Source organism: Poecile atricapillus, chromosome Z, assembly GCF_030490865.1.
Source record: "Poecile atricapillus isolate bPoeAtr1 chromosome Z, bPoeAtr1.hap1, whole genome shotgun sequence".
NCBI classification, from domain to species: domain Eukaryota; kingdom Metazoa; phylum Chordata; class Aves; order Passeriformes; family Paridae; genus Poecile; species Poecile atricapillus.
The window spans coordinates 120,453,000-120,474,051 of NC_081289.1; the positions used below are offsets into that span (position 1 = coordinate 120,453,000).

The window sequence follows — 21,052 nt, forward strand, 5'->3', positions numbered from 1 at the left end:
AGTTAAAAAATAATTCTTATCTTAAATCACACTATATGGCTCAAGATTACAGTTTTATGACTGCAGTCCCATGGCAGGAATCAACAGCCACTTAATGAATTGAAAACTCAAACCAGCTGAGTCAGAATCTCAAAAACTGAAGAATTCTATTCTTTCAATCCCTTCTTTCATCATGGAGGTCAAGTCCTTACGCCCAAGACTACAAGAAACCCAAGTGGTGGATGGAGGGGAAAAGCTGATGATAGGCTTTTTAGACAGAAATAATTTTTAGGTAGATATAAGCTTGTTAACTGTTATGACTGACTTTTTTTTTTTAAGTGAAATTCTTGACATGTTAGGTTTGGTACAAGAGGTATTTACATAAAATACAAAACTATTTATGTAACAGGAAAAGAGAACATATATCACAGCAGTGGGCCAATAATTTACTAGTATCAGAGAACTGAAGAAAGCTTAGTCTGACAAAATACTTCATAAAAAATGTGCACTACATAAGTGTTTTTATTAATTATTTAAACTCTATGTTGAAAAAACAATAGAACCAGGATCAGATATTAGAAAACTGACATATAAACATAACTAAATCTCCTTGTGTCGCTGTTGTCAGACTTCATAAAATAGTCTGATTCTACCTTTGATGCTCTCTCTTGGCAAGAATTAATTTTCAGCTTGTGTTTTTAAACAAGCACAGATCATTTTCTTTTGTTGTCTTCAGACTTTTTTCCAAATTCTTCACTGAAATATTTCCCTCTTCCTATAGAATATAGGAATTGTTACTTCCCAGTCTCCTTACCATGAGACCCTTCACAGTAATATTGTGTTATACAGCTGAAGCCCTTCCAGTCAATGGTAGCTGAGCCAGGACAGAAAACAATTGAGAAACCAAAGGGTCTACAGTTCTGGAAACCTTGAAGCCTGCTATTCCGTGACAAGCTCCTTCCTACACCCAACATATATTTTCATACACTCATTGGCTATTGAATCAGTTCCAAATTTCCCTTCCTCTCTACTCAAATGCAGATTGCTTATGAGAAGCAACATAGAATTTTCACCCAACTGTACTGTCTAACCAAAGCATCTCTCTGTCAAGCAAGACTACTCACTCTCTTTTCCTCCTGCCATCTATTTTCCCAGCATCACTCCAACCCTGTTCTGGCTCTTCCTGTTTTGACTCACATAAACCCAAACAGATTCACCCACACTTCACTGGCTACCAGGCTGCTAACCAGCTGGGTAAACTGCAGTTACATTGTCCTGGTCCTGCCACTGCCACAGCACTTAAAAATGGCCCAACTTGATCTTCCTTCCCTGGCTCCTTGTCTACTCACACAGCTGCTCCTTGCACCTCACAGCTCTCGTCTCAGCTACCAAAGCCAGCTTCTTTGTCCTCCTGCTGCCTGTATCTAGAAAGAAACCATCTTCTTCCATTTCCACCAGCTAAAGTGGCTCACCACTGAGGGAGATCTGTCACATCTAGGCTCAGCCCGTCTTTAGGTTGCCTAACAAGTTCCCAAGTGTGGAGTAAGGCAAGTGTTGTTAAGGGACGACAGCACAAAGGGCTCCTGAAATAGAGCCCAAGGCTGTGGGTTCAATGCGTGTATGGGCCATTCACTGGAGAGGTGCACCCAATTTTCCTTACGGGTTCCTTTCAACTCAGAATATTCTGTGATTCTGTGAAATGGGAGAGGTGGCACTAGCATCCTGAGGGAGGCTGCTCACCTGCCTCACCTCGAAACCGCGGGTATTTCAGGGGCACACTTGACTTCGGCCACGTACCCCCGACTCCAGAGTTGCCGTGTCCTGCGGGCTGCACCGACACCCGGCCCATCGGCCAGGAGCTCTCCCGGCCGGGCAGCGAGGCAGCCGCCGCGCGCCGGGGCCGCCGGGAGCCGCGGGCCGGCCCGGCTGGGGCCTCGGCCGGGCGGGGCGCTGGCCACAGGCGGGCGGTGCCGCCGCGCCCGCGCTCCCCCGGGGCGGCTCGGCTGGGCCTGGCCCGGCCCTGTCCCGCGCCGCCGGCCGCAGCTGCTTAAATAGCGGCGCCTGCCCCGCCACTGTGTCCTTCGCGCCGCCAGGTAAGGGGTGGGTGCCTGGAGCCCCTCGCTGACCGGGCGTTCTCGCCCTGGCGGCCGCGGGGCCTTGCGGCTGTGCAGCCGTGACGGGCGCCTGGGAGGCAGAGAGCGAGCGGGCGGCCCCGGCCGGGCCCGCGGGGGTGAGGGGTGAGGGGCGGCCCGGGGGGGCGGCGCGGCGGGCGGCTCGTCCTGCAGCTGCCCCCGCCAGGGGCCGCCGCGGGCGGGCGGAGCCGCACCGCGTCTCCCCTTATCCGCCGCCATTCCCGTGTTTTCGCTCTTATCCAGTGTGTGTGAGAATTATCCGGGGTGTAATTGGCCTGTCTTCTCCCTGGAGAGCCCTCCGCTCTCCACACCGCTTCCACACTGCGACCTCTACGCCAACCCTGAGGGAGGATGGAATATCTCTGAAGGGGCTTCTGCAGTTACTCTGGCATGCAGTACTCCCCTGGCTGCTGCTGGTGTACAGCTGGGACAGCACAGGTGAGGAGGTTCAGGTGCTGCTCCGTCACGGAGAGGTGGTGGAGAGGTTGCCCTGCGTCGCTCCTTGCTCCGGCGTGATGCATGGCAGCTTTTGGGGCATGGTCCATCTTCCTGAAGTCCTTGCTGTGACTTAGAGAACTAAGTGACTTAGAATATACTATGCTTGGTGGACTGGTGCATGAGGAGGAGTATGCTATGGAATGCTGCTTTTCCTAGACGGAGTAGAGCTTAATTGCTTGTCCATTAAATTGTCTGGCTTAATGCCCCAGGCCAGCCTCAGGAAACTGGGACAGGATGGCTTTAGGTAGCTTTTGCAGCCTTGCATCTCCCTGATAGTTACTATAGCCTGTCCTGTGGTCAAAGATCTGTAAGTCTTTTTGTCTTGTGCCTTTTGCTGCTTTGAGATATGTCAGCACCCTGGAACAGACCTTCCTGTGAATTTCCAGAAGCTGATCTGTCATGTGTTAGCTGCTTGAAAAACATCAGCTCTGGTGTTTACTGTATCTGCTTTTTCCCTAGTCTCCCTGCCGTTCTTCAGAATATAGGAGCTTCTTTGCCACAGCTCTTGTGTGCCACTAGTGTCTCATGTAAAAAGCATCCCACCAACAAGCATGGGACCCTTCAGAGCTCATTTTTTGCATCTAGGTGCTGTCCTAGTTGCCTGAATGGCATCCAGTCAATGGGTTACCAAGCTTTGCTTTGCAAGCTCCTCACTTTTCAAACAGACTGTTGGGGTCTTCCTGTCCAACTGTTGTGTCAGTATTCTTCCTGGTGAAGTGAGTGAGGAACATTTGTGGGCCATCTTTTGCTGCAGCTGCTTTGCTCTTGTAGCCTGCAGGGACAGGAATTGGCAGCTTTGCAGAATGCAGTTCTGTGGCACAGTCAGAATCCCTGACTGCTGATTTGTAGTGAGAAGGATCTTGGGTGCACATGTCTCTGGAGAGTGGCAGGATTCATCCCACTTTCTGGAATTTCCTACTGCAGCTGCTTTCCAGTACTTTTCCAAGTGGCTTCTGCCCACCTGCAATGATCATAAATAACACCACAGCATTACTTTTCCTATACTGCAAGCTGAAACAACAATTTTTTTGACCCATATGGGCAGAGTTCTCGTGGCATCCACTCCCAGCTTAGGAATCTTTATACACTGTCTAAATCTTGAAGTCTTTTACAATATCTGAGTCTTATGTTCTGTGAGATAAGAACACTGTCAGGTACTAATTAGCAACTACATATGTGCATAAATTGCATGTATTTGACATCTCAGAACTTGTTACTGCTTGTAGTTTTGTTTCTTAAAAGTAGAAAACTGAAAGTACATTCTGTTGACATTTCCCACTAGCTCTTCAAGTAAGTTAAAAACACCATGGGGAGGGAAGAGTGTTGGAATGAAGGTTGCACATTACAATGTAGTTCAACCAGCTGTACTCATGTATGAGTGTCTCTGAATGCCAGGTTAAGAGTCCACTACAGGGGGAAACTGGGATTTAATGAAGAACAGAAAATGGTGTGGGTACAGAAGCAGATATGGGCAAAGCAGAAAATTCAGGGATATCAAAAATTAATGTTTTGATATGGAAATTAAACTGAATGAAGTTGAGAGGATTTTTCCTTACAAGTAGCTTGACCAATAAGGAGTCATGGTTTAATTTGAAACCTGGGGGAAAAAAATATCACAAAAATAACTGCACAATGGTAGTGGCAACTTCCTGGTAGTAGTTCAAAACATAGGTGAAAAAATGGAAAAATTAAAGTCCTTTTAAAGGATGGCTTATGAATTCTATCAGGATTTCCATTGTGGACTACAACTGACAGAGTATTACAGTTTTTAAATAACACAGACTAGACCTGAAACTTATGCATGAAATGATTTTTGTGCTTTCATAAGCAAAAAGAAGGGGAATGGGACCTACTTTGGGAAGGATAAAACAGAGGGAGGCAATGTTTTAATTCTTCCAATACTTTTCTTCTTACTCTGTTCCTGAATTCATGATGTCTGCATGAAGCTATCAAATTTCTTATGAGTAAGGGTGAGTAAATTCATAAAAAGTAAAGCCCTGGTGTTTGCAGTGGAAATCTTGGAAAATGTGAACTCTGAAGGCTCAAGAAGAATTGTAGGAATTTTTTTTTTAAATTCTTGGAGTTCCCCATAATGTGAAAGTTGTGATACAAGTGTTACACAGAAAAATGACAAGAAATTTCAAAGTTATTTCTGGTTCTCTGTACCTGGCATAGGCCTGATTTACAAAAAGGTAAAGTACTATATCATTTAGGTTGAGCTTATAACCAGACTTCCTTTATAAGCTATGTTTCCAGTTTGCTCTTCCCATCATACTTAACAACCTCTACACTACTGGATTATGTTTTAATGGTTTCTGACCTGTTATTTCCATGTCTGCTTTCAGACTTCAGTTTAATATGAAGGGAAAATTCCTTTACATCAATATGCCTATGGAGATATGAGATCTGGTGGGAGTATTTCAAGCACATGGACAATAAAAGACTTGCCTCTTTGTTAAAATACTTTTTCTTGAAACACAAGAAATAAATTTAATCTTGCTTTGGGTTTTCTGGTAAAATTTCATGGTAGTATAAATGGAAATTAGTCCTCCCTTGGATTTTCCAGCATAAAATCTATGGCTTTTATCTTCAAAGCACAACAGACTGTTCTGATTGTTCCTTCTTTTGTGGCCTGAAAGAATTAAGAAAATATGTACATGCTTAATTTCTAATGTGTGTTTTAGCTTAATCTCATAACAACAAGATTGGTAGAAAAGAAGCAGACAGTATGTTGGAGTAAGGAGGACACATCTCCAGACCTTTTTTTGTAATGGATATATATTTGAATTTTTTTTTTTTTTTGCCTTCACATTATTTTACTTTGTTCTAATTTGCTTGTATTTAAGTCCATGTTTTCTTTGCTAGAGGGAAAGAAGGAGTTCAGAATTCTGCAAAAAAGAGTCCTGCAAGAGTTCTCTGTAGAGTGTTGGTGGGGGATTTATTTATTTATATATATTTATTTATGTGTTTGTGTGTTTCAGAGATGTTTTACTCAGCTTTGCTTATTTGGTTAAGTCAGTGTCATGGGGTGACAGCCAAGACAGTCAGGACACCTGAGCCAGCTCAAATAATTTATGAGAATAGGGCATATGCAGTTACGAGAAATAATTACATTAATTTAGCAAAGTCCACTGAAATCAAACAAGTGACCATCCCAGTGCATTTTTTGCTGCCCAGTAGAGCCTTCAGACTGACTTCAGCTCATGCAGCATTGAAAGTGTGCTGAGCTAAAGGTGTTCAGTTTGAAATCGATCAGGATACATTCATTTTTTTAATTTTTTAAAAATTTTTTTGTGTGTGACGTGCTGTCCTATCTTTCGTGCTATCTATAGCTTTTTTTTCTCCCAGAGTAAATCTGACTCTTCTACCAAGGGACCCTTAGTTAACAGTTTTTCAAACCAATCTTAGTAAAGGGTTCTCAGTAGACTGAATTCAAAACACTGAAGAACCACTTAGCAGTCGCAGTTTGCAAGGTAACTACCTTGCACAGTAATGGAATGCATTAAGGGGTGGTCCCTCAGTTTTGCTGTTCAAGATGGCCAGCTAAGAGACTTGGTTGCTTCCTGCAGTGGTCTTCTTGCTGTATTTCATGCTGCTCAGATCTTGTGATTATTCTGCCTTTTACCTGTATGATGCACCCTGCTTTCTCCTGTGCTTCTGGGTGGCCTGGTTTGATGTTCAGCAGTAAAACGTGTAATGACTCCATCATTCGTGGATCTGTTCAGCCCGTTCTTTAATTGGGTTCTCCTCGTAAAAATGGCTGAGTAGTGACTCAATACCTTGCATTGCAGATAAATATGTGTTTAATAATTATGTGTTTGAGTCATTAGTGGGATCTATGGTTGTGTTTTGTTTTTGTCCCAGTGGGGCACTGCAGTTACTGGGGAGTGACACAAACCTTGTCTCACTTGTAGCTGACACATGTTCAAGAGTTTGCTTCCAGAAATCACATATACCTTGTTTTCTTGTGGAATAAGTGTACCAGAGGCGTATGTAAGGAGGATCCAATCTAATTTGATTTTTTATCTTCCAGTTATCTGAATTAGTAGTAGGACAGTAGAAGCTGGTAGAGAAAAGGCTGAAAGTTAACTAACAAGCAGCAATACTAAGCTGATTCCCTGCTTCCATCCATGACAAGCTCCACCAGTCCCCATATATTGGTCTTATATATCCAAGACACAGGTTAAATTGTCTGTGTTGGGAGACAGCTCATGAGGGGAAGAGGGCATAGTCAAAACACTGCAGCACAAGCATGCTTCAGTACTTCCTACACTTCGTAGAGAACACCTTTCTTGTGGTCTATCCATGAGACTTGTTATTTTCCATAGTCTGAACTTCCCCTGCATTTCAGGTTGGCTTTTGATGAATGGTAGCCAAGATCTCTGTGGTTGCTAGTCACCATCTGGTGGCTGGTATCCATCTGGTTCTGTAGGTCAGAGTGTCAGAGTAGCAGAAACTTCCTTGTAGGTAACAGCACAGTTTTTTGTTTTTTTTTTTGTACTAGAGCTCACTGACTGGAACAGTGTCCTGTCTTTCAGCTGGGCTTCCCTTGCCCCACTAAATGCACATCCAGCTGATTTGTTATCCATACTACCATATGGACTGTTATTGGCCTCAAAACTGTTTTCTGTTTTCTTCTGCTTCACTTCTGAATCTAGAGTCTTGTGGGCTCAGAATCCTTCTGGGAGCCACCTTCATTAATTCCTTTTTAAAGATCTTTCGAGCAAAGACAAAGTATTCAGAAGGAGGGGGAGTTAAAAAGAAATGTAGGGGCACTATGCTTACCAACTTTAACTAGGAAATCAGTGAGACTTGAACTGGCCTTTGGAATGTTGGGTTTTTTTCATTTTCTTCTTTTTGTTTTTTTTTTTTTATTTTCTGTCTTTGTCATTTCAGAACGGAACCAAAAATCTTCTCAGTAATTGGCTTTGCAGCAGCCTAGGACAGGAAGCTCATTTAAAGAGAGAAACAGAAAAGTCTTTACTACCCGTGGAAAGAGAAGCAAGATTTGTATGCTTTGAGAAGGTATGCAATAGAAAATTTACCTGGTTAAAAAGTCCAGTAGTCATTGCTCATTTGCATTAAAGTACTGTCTCTCACAAGCTGTCACTTCCTGTGGTTCGGCACAGAAATTTCCCATAGTTTTCTCTTTTCAAAGGGAAAGCTAATCTGACCTCATTCCAAATATTCAAACTTTCAAAATAATGTCCTTTTAATAATAAGACTATTTCTCTAAAGAAACAATTAATTTAGCTGTGCAACAGCAATTACAATTGGTCTAAGTTGAACTGTAAAGCAAGTTCTGTCTTTTCATAAGCATTTAACATCAGCAAACTTGAGCAAGCCCTGTAATCCATAGTGGAGGTACTGCAAAACAGAAAATACAGGAGCATATACAATAAAGGCTGAGTAACAAATATGAAAGTAAGAAATTTAATGTAGCTATTCTTGCTGGGTTTTTTTCTTCTTTTAGTTTGTGTATTTTCATGTTCACAGATCATAGTTTGCTGCTATTTAATTCTAACAACCCATCTTCTTGAGGAGATTCTGTTGTAATGTATCCAGTGGCTGTTCCTGCACCAGGAGGTGAAGGAAGTAATGGACAACATGGGAAACTTATTTTTTTCCTTTTTGTTTTTGGAGCTGTGTTGCTGTGTGCTGGATTCCTTCTTTCAGTCTTTATTCTCCAGTCATGCCCATCTGGAAGCTTCAGTGACTGTAATGAGGTCCTTAAGGCTGCTGGGCCAGTGTTGGCTGTAACTGGACTGGTTTGTGTTTTACTGGCACGATCAAGGGCCAGGATGTATATAAGACAAAGACAATTGCAAAATGAGCAGGTGTACAGCCTTGTGTTTTGTCGTGGGAACTGCCAGTTTGCCCAGTTTCTCATATTTGGATTCCTGTTTTTAACTAGTGGAATGTTAATTAGCATCCTGGGCATTTGGGTTCCTGGTTGCAGCCCTGGCTGGCATACGATACAGCTCAACCACACTGGCACTTCTGACATGGACCTCCAGGGCTGTGGATTCCTGTCACTTCAAATCATGGGACCTTTGATTGTGCTCACTGGGTTGTGTTTCTTCGTGATAGCTCATGTTAAAAAGAAGCAAAACTTAAATCTCAACCAAGAATCCTGTGAAAGTGAAGAACATCCTCAGAACCCTGAATCTTTTCAGGTTACAGTAGGTGAGTAAAAAATGTTGGAACTTTACACTGGGAATTAGTGGGGGTTTTTTCCACTAATAATTTACATCTGGATATCACTTATTTGAGCTCTAAGCTTGTCAGTTCTGCCATGTCAAGACAGCCGAAATAGGATAATATTACTTCGTCTCATACGCTTTCTGTATGGTCAGTTCAGTTACCTTTACCAAAAAGGCAGAATCTCTCTTTGGCACAGACAGAAAGGTCTGTGTAAAGCAACAGAACCTGAGACAAATGAGTCTAACCCCAGTTCTGTTCTCAAACACTGTAATTGATGCAGATCACAGACTTCCATGACTTTATTTAAGATTTATTTTAGCCTTGAGCCCTTAAAAAGAAGATTCTGATTTGTAACCAATGTACTGTATTTTTTAAGTTGTGGCCACATCCTCAACCAGTCAGAGATAAAATTACAAGTTGTAAACTCTTCAGTTACAGAGTGGTAATTGGTAGATTCTTTTGCTGTACAATATATTGCCGTAGTGAACTGTGTATCAATAGTCATGATTAGTGTGCCTTGAGCTACAAGTAACTCAGTAGGGAAACTGTCATGGCACACAAAATCAGTCCTCAGAGCCATTAATGACTCCCATTATAGCACTGCAGTACTTATGGAGAAACTCAGAATGACCTATTTTACTTTTGGGAGGGAAACTAAATACTCTCCTATCCTTAAAATGTTCCAACAGTAACTGTGTGCTTTACACTTCTGATTCTTGTAGACAGCCAACCATATTTGTGTCTCTTAGCGAGATAAATACTCCTCCTTGTCAGCTGTATTGTCTAAATGAAATCCTTCATTTATAAGTATGCTGCATCTTTATTTTGGGATTATTTAGGTTTTGAATGTAGCTCTAACCTGCTCCAACAGCCCAGAATGTATCAATTCTGTATGTGGGATCATTTATCTTAAAAGCTAGGCAAGTAAAAATTATAGGCTGTTGTTAGTATAACCAGAGGCGCTCAGTTGTTCAGAGGTAGTTCTTTTCTAATTGGTTTACTTTCCTCTAGGTGATGCTGTGATGTTATTCCCACCCCCACCACCTCCATATTTTGCTGACCCTATGTCACCAACTGTGACACATTGTCTTATGTCAAGTGTTTTACCTACAAGTGAAAATCCTCCACCATACCACTCTATCTTCAGTGATGGGTAAGACCGTGTTCATCTCTGACTTTAGAAATCTGAGATGTTTCTTTAGGTATCCAAGACCATGTTATTATATAATTACTGTGAATTAACTACTTGCCATGACAAAGTTTTCTAATGAATAACTCAACTTCAGATACTTTACTTGAATTGGCATTAGAATGTTGTAGTATACATAGGGAACTACAAACTGCAGAATGTTCTTTATGAGGATAATATTGTTATTATTATGACTGAACATAACTTCTGAGGTTCTTAAATCAATGGTCCTTAGTAAATTTCTTCCAGAGATTGTCCAAGAGAAGGTGGCACTGACAGCAGTGTGGTAGTGACATGATTTCCATATTGCCAGATTTTAGGAGCCTCTGTAGAAACAGAGCAGAAAGTATTTTGACACCTACCCACAGACCCTGGAATGTTATTTTATCTGCCAAAGTATTCATTTCTCCCATGTCCCTTACCTCTGCCTTGAGGAAGTGAGACCTGCTGTGCTGGTCTGCCTTGTTCTGCTGTGGCCATGTGTCAAGGTTAAAAGATTCCTTGATACCACAAAAGGCTCCAGCATGCTGATTACAGAGGCTGCAAAGCCAGTTTCATTTCAAGATCTTGTACCTTACCCTTGCAACCATTCCTTACATACGTGAATTATGACAGAATTGCCTGATATTGACACCACCAAGCTCAGGGATCAGGAGCTGCCAGCCTACCAAAGATTTGCCTGTGCCGTGAGAACTAGTGGGGTTATTTATCCCCTGTGGGTGATAACTTGATGGTAAGAAAGGTCACTGCAAGGGCCACATACTAGAAGGCAGAGCTAGGTCTGGCCAGAAGAGCTAGGTGTAACATGTCTAGAGTTGCTAACTTACTTTCAGGCCCTTAATGGTTCAGAAATGACTTGATATAATATCTTCAGAATAGTCCTACATCAGCCTGGGTTTGAGCTGTGAGTCAAAGCTATGTGGGGCTATCATTTAATGACCTTCATTCACAAGACTCTGCATGCAACATTGTGTCACTGAAAACTGGGAAATAAACTCTCCAACCAATTTGTTAGCTTACAAAGCCAACATTAGTTTATTAACAGTGCTGGAGGCGTGGAATTCCCCACAAAGCATGTATGCTCAGTAACCTAACAGATCTGTTTGTATTCCTGAAACTAACACATATTCATAACATTTCTTGAATACATGCGTACATGCTATTTATTTCCATGGACTTGTTTGGATATGGTTCCAGATTTTCTGATGTCTCCTTGAGAGAATCTCAAATCAGTCATCAAGTCATAATGTATTTCTCTTACCAAGGAAGCATTAACTGGAAAAAGACTTATTAGTCACAGATTAGGGAATTAACGCAAGGCCACATTGTCTCTAGTATTTGTACTAAGCACTGTATGGGACAAAATAAGCATTAAGCATGAATATACTTATAACGCTAAAGTTAACAGAATTTTCCAACATGTTCCCGTTCTACATCTTCTGTATAGACAGAAATATAACCTGTTTGGTAACAGTTGGAAGCACCATCACTGCCATTGTTGATGAATGTCTGGAAAGTTGTCTGGCAGGAAAGGACTTTGGAATGGTGGCCAACAGCACCTGAACATGGGCCATCAGTGTGCCCAGGTGGCCAAGGCAGCCAGCTGCATCCAGGCTTCTATCAACAATAGCGCGACCAGTGGGACCAGGGCACTGGTCTTGAACTAAATGTTCAAGGGGAGTGGGACAGTAAGTGGCTTGTTCCTGGCAAACTGTGGGATGGAAGGCAAAGATTAGAAGGACAAGATGCTTGCAGGGGTCCTCTTCTTCTGAGTTTGGAGTGTGCTGGCCACATTGGAACACACTTGCAGTCTTAGCAGTTGAGCCAAGAGCTTCTAAGGTGAGAGAAGCCAGGAGGGAAACATTGGAGAACTATCTCAAAGAACTAAGGGATGTTCATCTAGGAAGGCAACATAGCCAGCATCTCAGCCAAGGTGCCTTTACACCAATGCACACAGCATGGGCACAGACTGGAGCAGTTGGAAGCTACTGTGCTGCTGGAAGACTATGACCTTGTTGCTATTCCTGAAACTTTGTGGGATGAATCCTTTTTCTGGAGTGTGACTTTTAGTGGCTCCAGGCTGTTCAGAAGAGACAGGGAAAGAAATAGGGTGTTAGGGATTGCTTTTTACAGCAAGAGGTGGGTTGAATGTGAAGAGCAGTCCCTGCAGAATACCACAAGCAGGTGGAAAGCCTGTGGGTAGGAGTCAGAGACCAAGGCAGCAAAGGGAACCCTGTGGCTGGGGTCTGCTACAGCCGCCTGACCAAGGGGAGCCCATTGACCAAACCTTCCCGCTCCAGCCACAGGAGGCATTGGGCCTGCAGGATCTTGTCCTGCAGGAGCAGCTCAACCACCCCAGCAGCTGTTGGGAAAGTAGCTTGGAGGGCTGTAGGCAATCCAGGAGACTCCTGGAGTGTGTGGAGCATAATATCCTGACCCAGGTGACAGACAGCCCTGCTGAGGGAATGTGTTACAGGATCTGTTGGTCACCAGTGCAGGTGAGCTAACTGGGACACCAAGACTGGAGGCAGCCTGGGCTGCAGGGGTCGTGCATTGGTGGAGTGTGCAGGGCTGGGGGATAGGGGTCGGGTAAGGAGTAAAAGTCTGACTCTTGAACTTTAGGAAAGCAGAATTTCAGTCCTCTGGGAACCTAGTCAGCCTGTCTCAGGGACAAGGAAGTAGGAGAGAGCTGGCAGGTCTTTAAGGAACTCTTCCATAGAGCACAAGAGCTGGCAATCCCCAGGAGCAAGAAATCGGACAAGGAGGGCAAGAGACCGGCATGGCTGAGTAGGAACTTGCTGGTCAGAATTAAGGGAAAGTAGCAAATGCACAAGCAGTGGAAACCAGGACAAGTGACCGAGGAAGAGTTTAGAGATGAAGCACTGTTGCGTAGGGAGAAAGCTCAAGGCAAATCTGGAACTGAACCCAGCAAGGGACACAAAAAATAACAGGAAGGGCTTCTACAGGTACTGTACATTAACTAGAAATGGAAAGTCAAAGAAAGGATACCCCCGTTGAAGAATGCTGGAAAAGTGGTGACAGTGGATGAGAAGCTGAGGTACTTAACAACTTTTTTACCTCTGTCTTAAATGTCTCTTTTCCCACTCAGGGGTAGATGGACAGCAGGATGGGGACTGGGGGAGCAAAGTCTCTCCCACTGTAAGAGACCAGGTTCATGGCTATCTGAGGAACTGGAGTGTACATAAGTCTCTGGCACCCAGTGAGCTGCATCCCAGAGTCCTGAGGGAGTTGTCACTAGATGTGCTCAATAGATGTCAGTCAGATGCAGTTGCCAAGCCACTCTTCATGATATTTGAAAAGTCATGGCAGTCAGGGCAAATCCCAGGGAAAAGGGAAAAAGGGAAAAACATTGTATCCACCTTTAAGAAGGTTAGAAAGGAGGAATACTGAGAAATACTGACCTGTCAGTCTCACCTCTGCCTGGGAAGATCATGGAACAGATGCCCCTAGAGCTATGCACATGTAGAACAGGGAGGTGATTCAGGACAGATGACACAGCTCTACCAAGGGCAGGTCCTGCCTGATCAACCCAGTGGCTTTCTATGATGTGGTGACTGCAGCAGTGGACAAGGGAAGGGTTACAGATGTCATTTATCTGCCATTTTACTGTAAAGCCTTTGGCACAATCCCCCACAACAACTTTCTTTCTTGATTGGAGAGAGATGGATTCAATGAGTGGACTGTCTGGTGGATGAGGAATTGGTTTGACAGTCACATCCAGAGAGCAGTGGTCAATGGTTCAGAGTCCCAATGGACTTCAGTGACAAGTGGTGTCCTTCAGGGGTCCATATTCAGACCAGTGTTATTAAATATCTTCATTAATGACATATGTGAATGGATTTGCAGATGACTCCAATCTGAGTGGTGTAGTTGTCGGACTTGAAGTATGGGATACTATCCAGAGGGACCCTGACAAGATGGAGAAGTGAATCTATGGTAATCTCATGTGTTTTAACAAGGCCAGGTGCAAGGTGCTGAAGCTGGGTCAGGGTAACCCTGGTTTCAGCTCAGGCTGTGGTGAACAGATCACAGCAGCCCTGCCCAGAGGGGCTTGGGGGTGCTGGGGGGTGAGAGGCTGGACATGACCCAGCCATGGGCACTCCCAGCCCAGAGAGCCAAACGTGTCCTGGGCTGCATCCAGAGCAGCGTGGGCAGCAGGGCCAGGGAGGGGATTCTGCCCCTCTGCTCTGCTCTGCTGACACCCCACCTGCAGGGCTGCATCAGCTCTGGGGTCCCAGCACAGGAAGGATATAGAGATGTTGCAGCGAGTCCAGAGGAGGCCACTAAGATGACAGAGGTCTGGAGTACCTCTCCTGTGAGGAAAGGCTAGGAGAATTGAGCTTGTTGAGCCTATGAAAGAGAAGGCTTCAGGGTGAGCTAATTGCAGTCTTCCAATACCTGAAGAGAGCTTACAAGAAAGATGGAGAGGGACTTTTTATAAGAGCATGTAGTGACAGGACAAGGGGAATCAATTTCAAACTGAAACCAATTTTAGAATAGATATTAGGAAGAATTTAGTTACTGTAAGAGTGGTGAGGCACTGGAACAAGTCACCCAGAGTAGTTGTAGATGTCCCATCCAGAAAATTTTTTAATGCCAGATTGGATGGGTGTCTGAGCAACCTGGTCTAGTGAAACATGTCCCTGTCCAAGGCATGAGAGGTTGGAAATAGATGATCTTTAACATCCCTTCCAACACAGGCTGTTCTGTGTTGGATTCTGAATCTGTGGTTCAGTTTTGGGTTCTTCTCAATGAGAAGGACACAGAGGTTCTGGAGTGTGACAAAAGGTCAGTACTGCTGAAGGATCTGGAGCAGATGTCAAGTGAGGTGTCACTGAGGCAGCTGGAGTTTTTCATTCTGGGGAAAAGGAGGCTTGATCTTATTGTTCTCAGTTGTTGGAAAGGAGGTTGTGGCAAGATGGGGATTGGCCTCTTTTGCTAGATGACAAGTGACTGGACAAGAGTTCCTGGCCTCAAGCTGTGCCAGGAAAGGTTTATCTTAGCTATTAGGAAGGGGTTTTTTTGTGGGAAGGTATGTAAAGCATTGGAACAGGCTGCTCTGGAGAGTGATGGAGTCACCATCCCTGGAACTGGTGGAAAATCATGTGGATATGGTTTAATGCCTGTGTGGATTTCTCTGCCTTGTGAACATATGTATATAAATAGGCAGTTTGTTGGGATAGTATATAGTGGCGTGGATGAAACACCTCAGGCTTGGTTGGATACACAAACCAAAATGCCTGACCTCACCCTGTGGTGTTTTCGGGTGGGGATGCTCTAGCTGTTTCCCTTCTATGCTTCCCAGTGTCCTCACAGAAACCTGCTGAGCTGACACCGCCTCTGGGTGTTTCACTCAATCCTGCTCTCTCATGGCTTAGCAGTTGCTGGCAGTCAGGGCACCTTGACTAGTGTCAACTGCTTCCCAAGCACCTTCATGGAAGAGAAGCAATGGCCTCGTTGTTCATAACAGTGAACTGAGGTTGAAGATCCCAAATATAGCAGGGGACACACATTTTGTTTGTTGGTGGCTGCTGGACAAAAGCGATTTGCCTCGTTGATCCACTGCTCAGTGTTCCGTCAGCAAGCACTGTGCTTCAGCCTGTGCTGGATGAGAGGTCTGTTAGTAAGCTGAGTCATGATCTCATCCCAGAATTGCTTGCATTTTTCCTGCAGTCTGTTGCATAACACCTCAGCATTTGTCTTGTAGTATTTGTCTCTCCTTTAAAAACCCTCACAGACCAGTAATAGCATTGAAGATGAGGTGACTGCGCTCTGTTTTTGAGCTCCTCACTCAGTATTGATATGATACGGATGTATGTACAAAAGCATGAGTCAGCTCTGGGAGTGAATCATGAGGGCCAAGGAGTTCTTTCCTTTCCTTGGGAAGCAGCTGAAGCAGTATGCTGAGGGCCAGCTCCCAGATGAGATGAGCAATATAGCAGAACAATGTGGGTTCAACCAATTTTGATACAGCTATGATGGCTAGAGGAGGACAGGGAATACTTGGCTGCTCACCTTGAATGTCACTGGGAACTTTGCAGTCTGGTTACGTCCAGTCGTTTTTGTTTCTCCAGCTTTGAGTGGGAATATGACTCCTTATGTCTGTCATGGATTGCTGGAATGCCTAAAAAAAGTTTGATTGCTTTTCATGTAAGATATCAAAAGGCTAGGGATTGTGATTTTTTTTGATCCAGTTCTAAATCTAGTAACTGTCTTACATGAGGGAAGGGAACTGTGTATGTGATACATTACAAAAGGGAAGATCCTTAGGAGCTAAGGATCAGAAGAAGATTTAGTAAGATTGTGAAACAGCCCAGCCAGAAGCAGCTAATACCCATAAGCCAGGCTGTGACTGGTGAAAGGTAGAAGGGAACTTGTTTTGCTCTTCCCCTCTGAAATTACAGAATTTTCATATGAGTCATAATGTAGCCCAAAGAATCCTAATGCTTATGCAAGTTCTTTGCTTCAGGGATTTTTAGGAAGTGTGTGCATACATGTATGTTTATGTAAATCAAGTCAGATTTCACTCACTGTAGATAAATTAATTATGCTAATACATAGTTTTGTGTTTTATAGAGCACAGCTTGCTGATGATGAAAGAACAGTTGCTGTTAGAGACTATGAATCCATATATACAATTTCTGGAAGCAACTCACCTTCAGATATTTTACCAATGCTATACCTTTCTTCTGAATCACCACCAAAATATGAAGAAAAAGCATCAATAACAAATAATGAATATTTGCCATCTTCTTCCTCATCTTTTTCATCTATTTCATTAGCTACATCTGACACCAGCTCATAAAGGACTATCAGTTCACTTAATTTTTAATTAAAATGTACACAGAGATTTACAATTTTTGAATTTATTTACATTTTGTAATAAAAGCAATAATGTTGGCTGTGTCTAATTTTTCATCAGAAAGAATAAACAATGAGCTTGGATTTCAAGAAATACTAGAGAAGGCTGGGCCTCTGCTAAAGTAGTCCGAAGGGAGTTCACTGCAAGAACATTCATTAAATGCTCATCTTGTTCTGTTTCAGCTTCAGTTTCCATTTATAGCTGTTCTTTTTATAATGAAGTCACTAAGTAGAAACCAACTTTTTTGATTATTTTAATTAAATCTGTTTGGAGTTTCAAAGAAAGAAATAATTAGGAAGTGTTTTTATTTCAATTTTTGCATGTCTTTTGTGGAAAATACTTGTTTGCAAAATGATGGCCTTTACAAGAACTCGGGGAGCATTCACATACAGGAGTGTTAGTGTTGGTACCAAAGATGTTAGCAAGAGCTTCAATGGCTACCTTTTGGTCTGCCTGGTAACAAACACTCCATATTTAGACTATATCTGGTCCTTATGTAAGTATAATCCCTATGAAAATCAGTTTTAGCTGCAGTTAAGAGCCTGAAGGCAGCCCTGAGGATAGTTAATAGGCTAACAGTTTAACTGTGGTAATGACTGGTTTCAGAGGGATTATTCTGCTGTTTTATATCATCATTCATGAAGGAGTGCTTATTGTGTGGGAGTGAGCACCACAAAGCAATGGTATCTCTGAGGTGCAGACACTACTTATCAGCAGATGCACGAGAGACAGTTTCATGGAAACCCATGCAATAAATGGTTTTAACTGACACAGCGCTTGACAGACCCTTCAGAGACACAACCATCTTAGCTCACCCATCCTGCTGCAACTCCAGGGTAGTGGTAGTGGATGGAGGTTCTAATTCTATTTTGTTCGTTTGCACCTGTTCCCAAACTGAAGGATTAGCTTGTAGTAGGTGAAAATAATTAGGAGGAATTGAATTGCTGCTAATCTTAGACATTTTACAACTTGCTCTGACTTCTGTTGGAGAAAAACAGACCGGATTCTGTGCCCAGAAAAGTGGCAGGGCTACACTTTGGGCTTGGTTCAGCCTGGTGAATTTGCCGGCAATGAAACTTATCTCTGAACTGTTCAGCTGAGTGTCTGAACACCTGTGTGCTTTTGGGACCTGAGTTACACCTCCACTTGTAAGTGTACCATGCTTAATTTCAGGGAACTTGGCTGTAATAGAATGCAAAACTATGAATTAAGAGCTTAAATTCCCTCCTGTGCCTACAGAAAGGTGATTGCTTTGTGTCATCTTTCTGTGAACATGCCTCTCACCTGCTGACTGCTTTAGAGAGAAGCTTGGGAGCTCCTGCATTTGCCATTTATTTCTCATTCAGTGTCATTCCCTCAGTTATGCTAGAACAGCACTTTATGCAGGCAAACAAAAACAAACCAGCCAGCAAGGGAGGTATATTTAGCCAGCAATAGAGCTGAGGGGCTTATGCACGCAGAGTAATGAGCAAACGTGACACAGAGGGGGATTTAGTATGTGGTAGCTGATTAAACTGGCATGACTCAGCCGTGGGAAATGTCTGTATGATAAAAGGGAATCCACAAAAGCCAGTAGGCATTTTGTCCTCTTTTCTCTCAGATGTTTTTTACCCAGTGAATCTTTCAAGGATGTTTCTCCATATATGCAATCTGCAATGCAAGCTATAGTTTGCCACTTTTGTGATTATTTTTTTAAGCTTTTGCTTCTAGTATTTAAACAGTGGGCCCCACTACCATGCATGATTTGTGCATACAAAGCTTTGCATATGTCTAAGCCTGTTTATCTCTCAGTTTATCCTTCTATTATATATATGAACAGAAGCTGGCATATTTTACTGGAAAGATCCCATGCAACAAAGCCCATGTTATCTTTATGCTGTTGTATTTTCTGCAAAGGCTTAATATCAAAACATTTAAACAACTCTGGAAGCACTTAACCATCTTGAAAAAAAGAAAGCAGTTGTATCTGGTGGTGAACTGAAAAAGTATCAACCTTTTCTTCTGCCTTCAATTTGCTCAGTCAGTTGTTTCCAAGATGTACCCAAGAGACCAGACAAATCAAGCAGAATACATTGATTCATCTGAATTCTCTGTACCAGAAACATAATCTTGTTTTCCTTCAAGGTTATTGTATTTTGATCATCTACTACAGAGTCTTCAGTGTGGATCACTTTATTTCTAAAAAAGCAGTCTTCACAGAAACTGTGGTTCAGAGAGCTGCTGACCTGACTTCAGATTCAGCATTTGAGTTTCCTGGGAAGGATACGTGTTAACACTGAAAACAAGGATTGAAAATGGAATTTATCTCTGTGTAATTTTGAGAAGATGCTTAGGAAATAGATCAGTTTACAGGTGTATTAGCATCCTCTATTTTTGTCTTAGAAAATCATTGCTTGAACACTGTGCATCGCCATGAGCTGCTCAGCACTGAAGTAGTTAACATGGCCAGTGCAACAGTATTTGCCTACTGTGTTGTTGAGATCTGTTGCAGCAAGGTCAGAAAATGTAAGAGGCTAGCAGGTCTGCCCTCTCCACTGAAGGCTATCACTGGATGAATGGCATTAGAAGGAGGAATTTTTGATGTGGGGAGTAGGAGTGAAATGTCTGTATTAGAAAGGAAGCAACACCTTGTAAAACTATAAAAGTAGCTTAAAATAATACAGAATAGCATTTTTATTGAGGAAGTGAGATACTTTACTGTCCCACTAATGGTGCTATAACCCTCTTTCTGCCCTAAGGTTAACTTAAGTGTTTGACATATAAATGCTAGGGAGCAAATCAAGGTGGTTACTGATTCACACTTACTTAAACAGGCGAAGTGGGAGGTAAGGGTTGCTTGCGCTCTCTAAGTGAAGTTCTCTCTTCCTTGCTGCCTTTGCTGACCTTGCTCTGCTTCTAACTGCAACACTGCAATCCTTTGCATATGAGAGGGATTCACAAAAGTATAAATTAATGCCTTTTCTCTAGGAAAAGCCTTCCTTCCTACATCAACAGCAGCTAAAAAAATGAAGTGAACTCATCTGAAAAACTGAGATTTCACAGATCTTTGCAATGCTGCTATGTTTTTGTGATAGCAGCACTTGGTGGATTGCACCTACCCTTTCTTTGCCCTTTGTGGTTTGTGTTACTGTATCCATTTATCCCGTTTCCATCCTATCACTTCAGAGTCATGACTTGTAGTGCCAATACCTCCACATTTCTGCAGTGATCAGTGCTCCTCCATCACGCATGCATCTCAACAATTAGGCACGGACAAATCTTCATTTTGGTGTGCCTGCTCACAAGACAACATTCTCCAGAGCATATAAAGCCACCTTGCTGGTAAATGCAGTTGTGGGCAGCTGGCTGAACCTGCTTCTCACAATTTATTTCTGCTTTGAGACTGGCAGTGCAGTAATTCAGGGGTGGCAGTTCAATAGTTCAGGGCTGAAAGGCCCACTCACAGTGGTTCTTCATGCATTGCTCTTACACATGTAATTCATGTTTTCCATTAATGATGCCATGTGTAGTTCCCTTTCTCTAGGGACAGGTCCCACTAACTAAACTCACTTGCTTCTTAATCCCCCTACATTATGGAGTGATAAATTGTATTTATTCATTTTAAAGCTAATCGATGTGCAATACCATGTGTTGTGCAATTTCTTTTGCATGTTCTTTGTCTAAGTCCCTGCTTACATAACTGGCGTTTAAGAAAATAAAACCTTCCTACAAAAGGCTGATAATGTGAACAACTGTGTAAAAATAGGTAACATAAGGAAAAGAAGAAAAGGGTTAAGTGATGGCCTGTCAGTGTTCACTAGCATGACTCTTCAAACAGGTTAGAGAGCTGAGGGGGGATGCAGAGCACCTGATTCCAGCAACAAGCACTGCAGGGGAAGTCTGCACTGGTAATAGAAAATTAGGTGGAGGAACAGAAAGCAAAGCAGTGGCGGTGCTTGTGTTCAAGAGTAAGTCTGAAGCATATGGGAACAAAACTTTATTGAGATCTGAAGACAGCACTCATTCTGAAAAACCTCACTTTGTCCAACTTTCCTTGGTTTCACAAAACTCTTTTGTTTAGGAGTCATACCAGGTAAAAGGGATGTATTTACTAAATGGACATTTTTAAGTGAGTCCCCAGAACACACACTGGCAAAGAAAAGCACTGGTCTTAAACAAATCAGTGTG

The 21,052-nt window shown here is 42.9% G+C and overlaps 1 protein-coding gene across 4 annotated transcripts; it reads left to right on the forward strand.

Annotated features, from left to right (window-relative positions):
- The first annotated feature begins 1,924 nt into the window (after positions 1 to 1,924).
- TMEM171 (transmembrane protein 171) lies at positions 1,925 to 17,730 on the forward strand. Of its 4 annotated transcripts, none has more exons than XM_058827100.1 (6): positions 1,925 to 2,072; positions 2,355 to 2,549; positions 7,506 to 7,634; positions 8,253 to 8,795; positions 9,825 to 9,966; positions 16,600 to 17,730. In XM_058827100.1, the coding sequence occupies exons 4-6, from the start codon at positions 8,411 to 8,413 to the stop codon at positions 16,826 to 16,828; spliced, it is 756 nt and encodes a 251-aa protein (XP_058683083.1). In that variant the 5' UTR covers positions 1,925 to 2,072; positions 2,355 to 2,549; positions 7,506 to 7,634; positions 8,253 to 8,410; the 3' UTR covers positions 16,829 to 17,730. The 4 variants fall into 4 exon arrangements, with proteins under 4 accessions (XP_058683083.1, XP_058683081.1, XP_058683080.1 ...); XM_058827098.1 differs by having other exon boundaries at positions 8,083 to 8,795; positions 16,600 to 17,726; XM_058827097.1 differs by having other exon boundaries at positions 8,106 to 8,795; positions 16,600 to 17,720.
- The last annotated feature ends 3,322 nt before the right edge of the window (positions 17,731 to 21,052 follow it).

Excerpts from the sequence above, each read along its gene's own strand:
- TMEM171 (XM_058827098.1), top strand. The coding sequence starts at position 8,165 with ATGTATCCAGTGGCTGTTCCTGCACCAGGAGGTGAAGGAAGTAATGGA. Across the intron at positions 8,796-9,824 it reads ATCTTTTCAGGTTACAGTAG|GTGATGCTGTGATGTTATTC; the intron begins GTGAGTAAAAAA and ends ACTTTCCTCTAG. Across the intron at positions 9,967-16,599 it reads CACTCTATCTTCAGTGATGG|AGCACAGCTTGCTGATGATG; the intron begins GTAAGACCGTGT and ends TGTGTTTTATAG.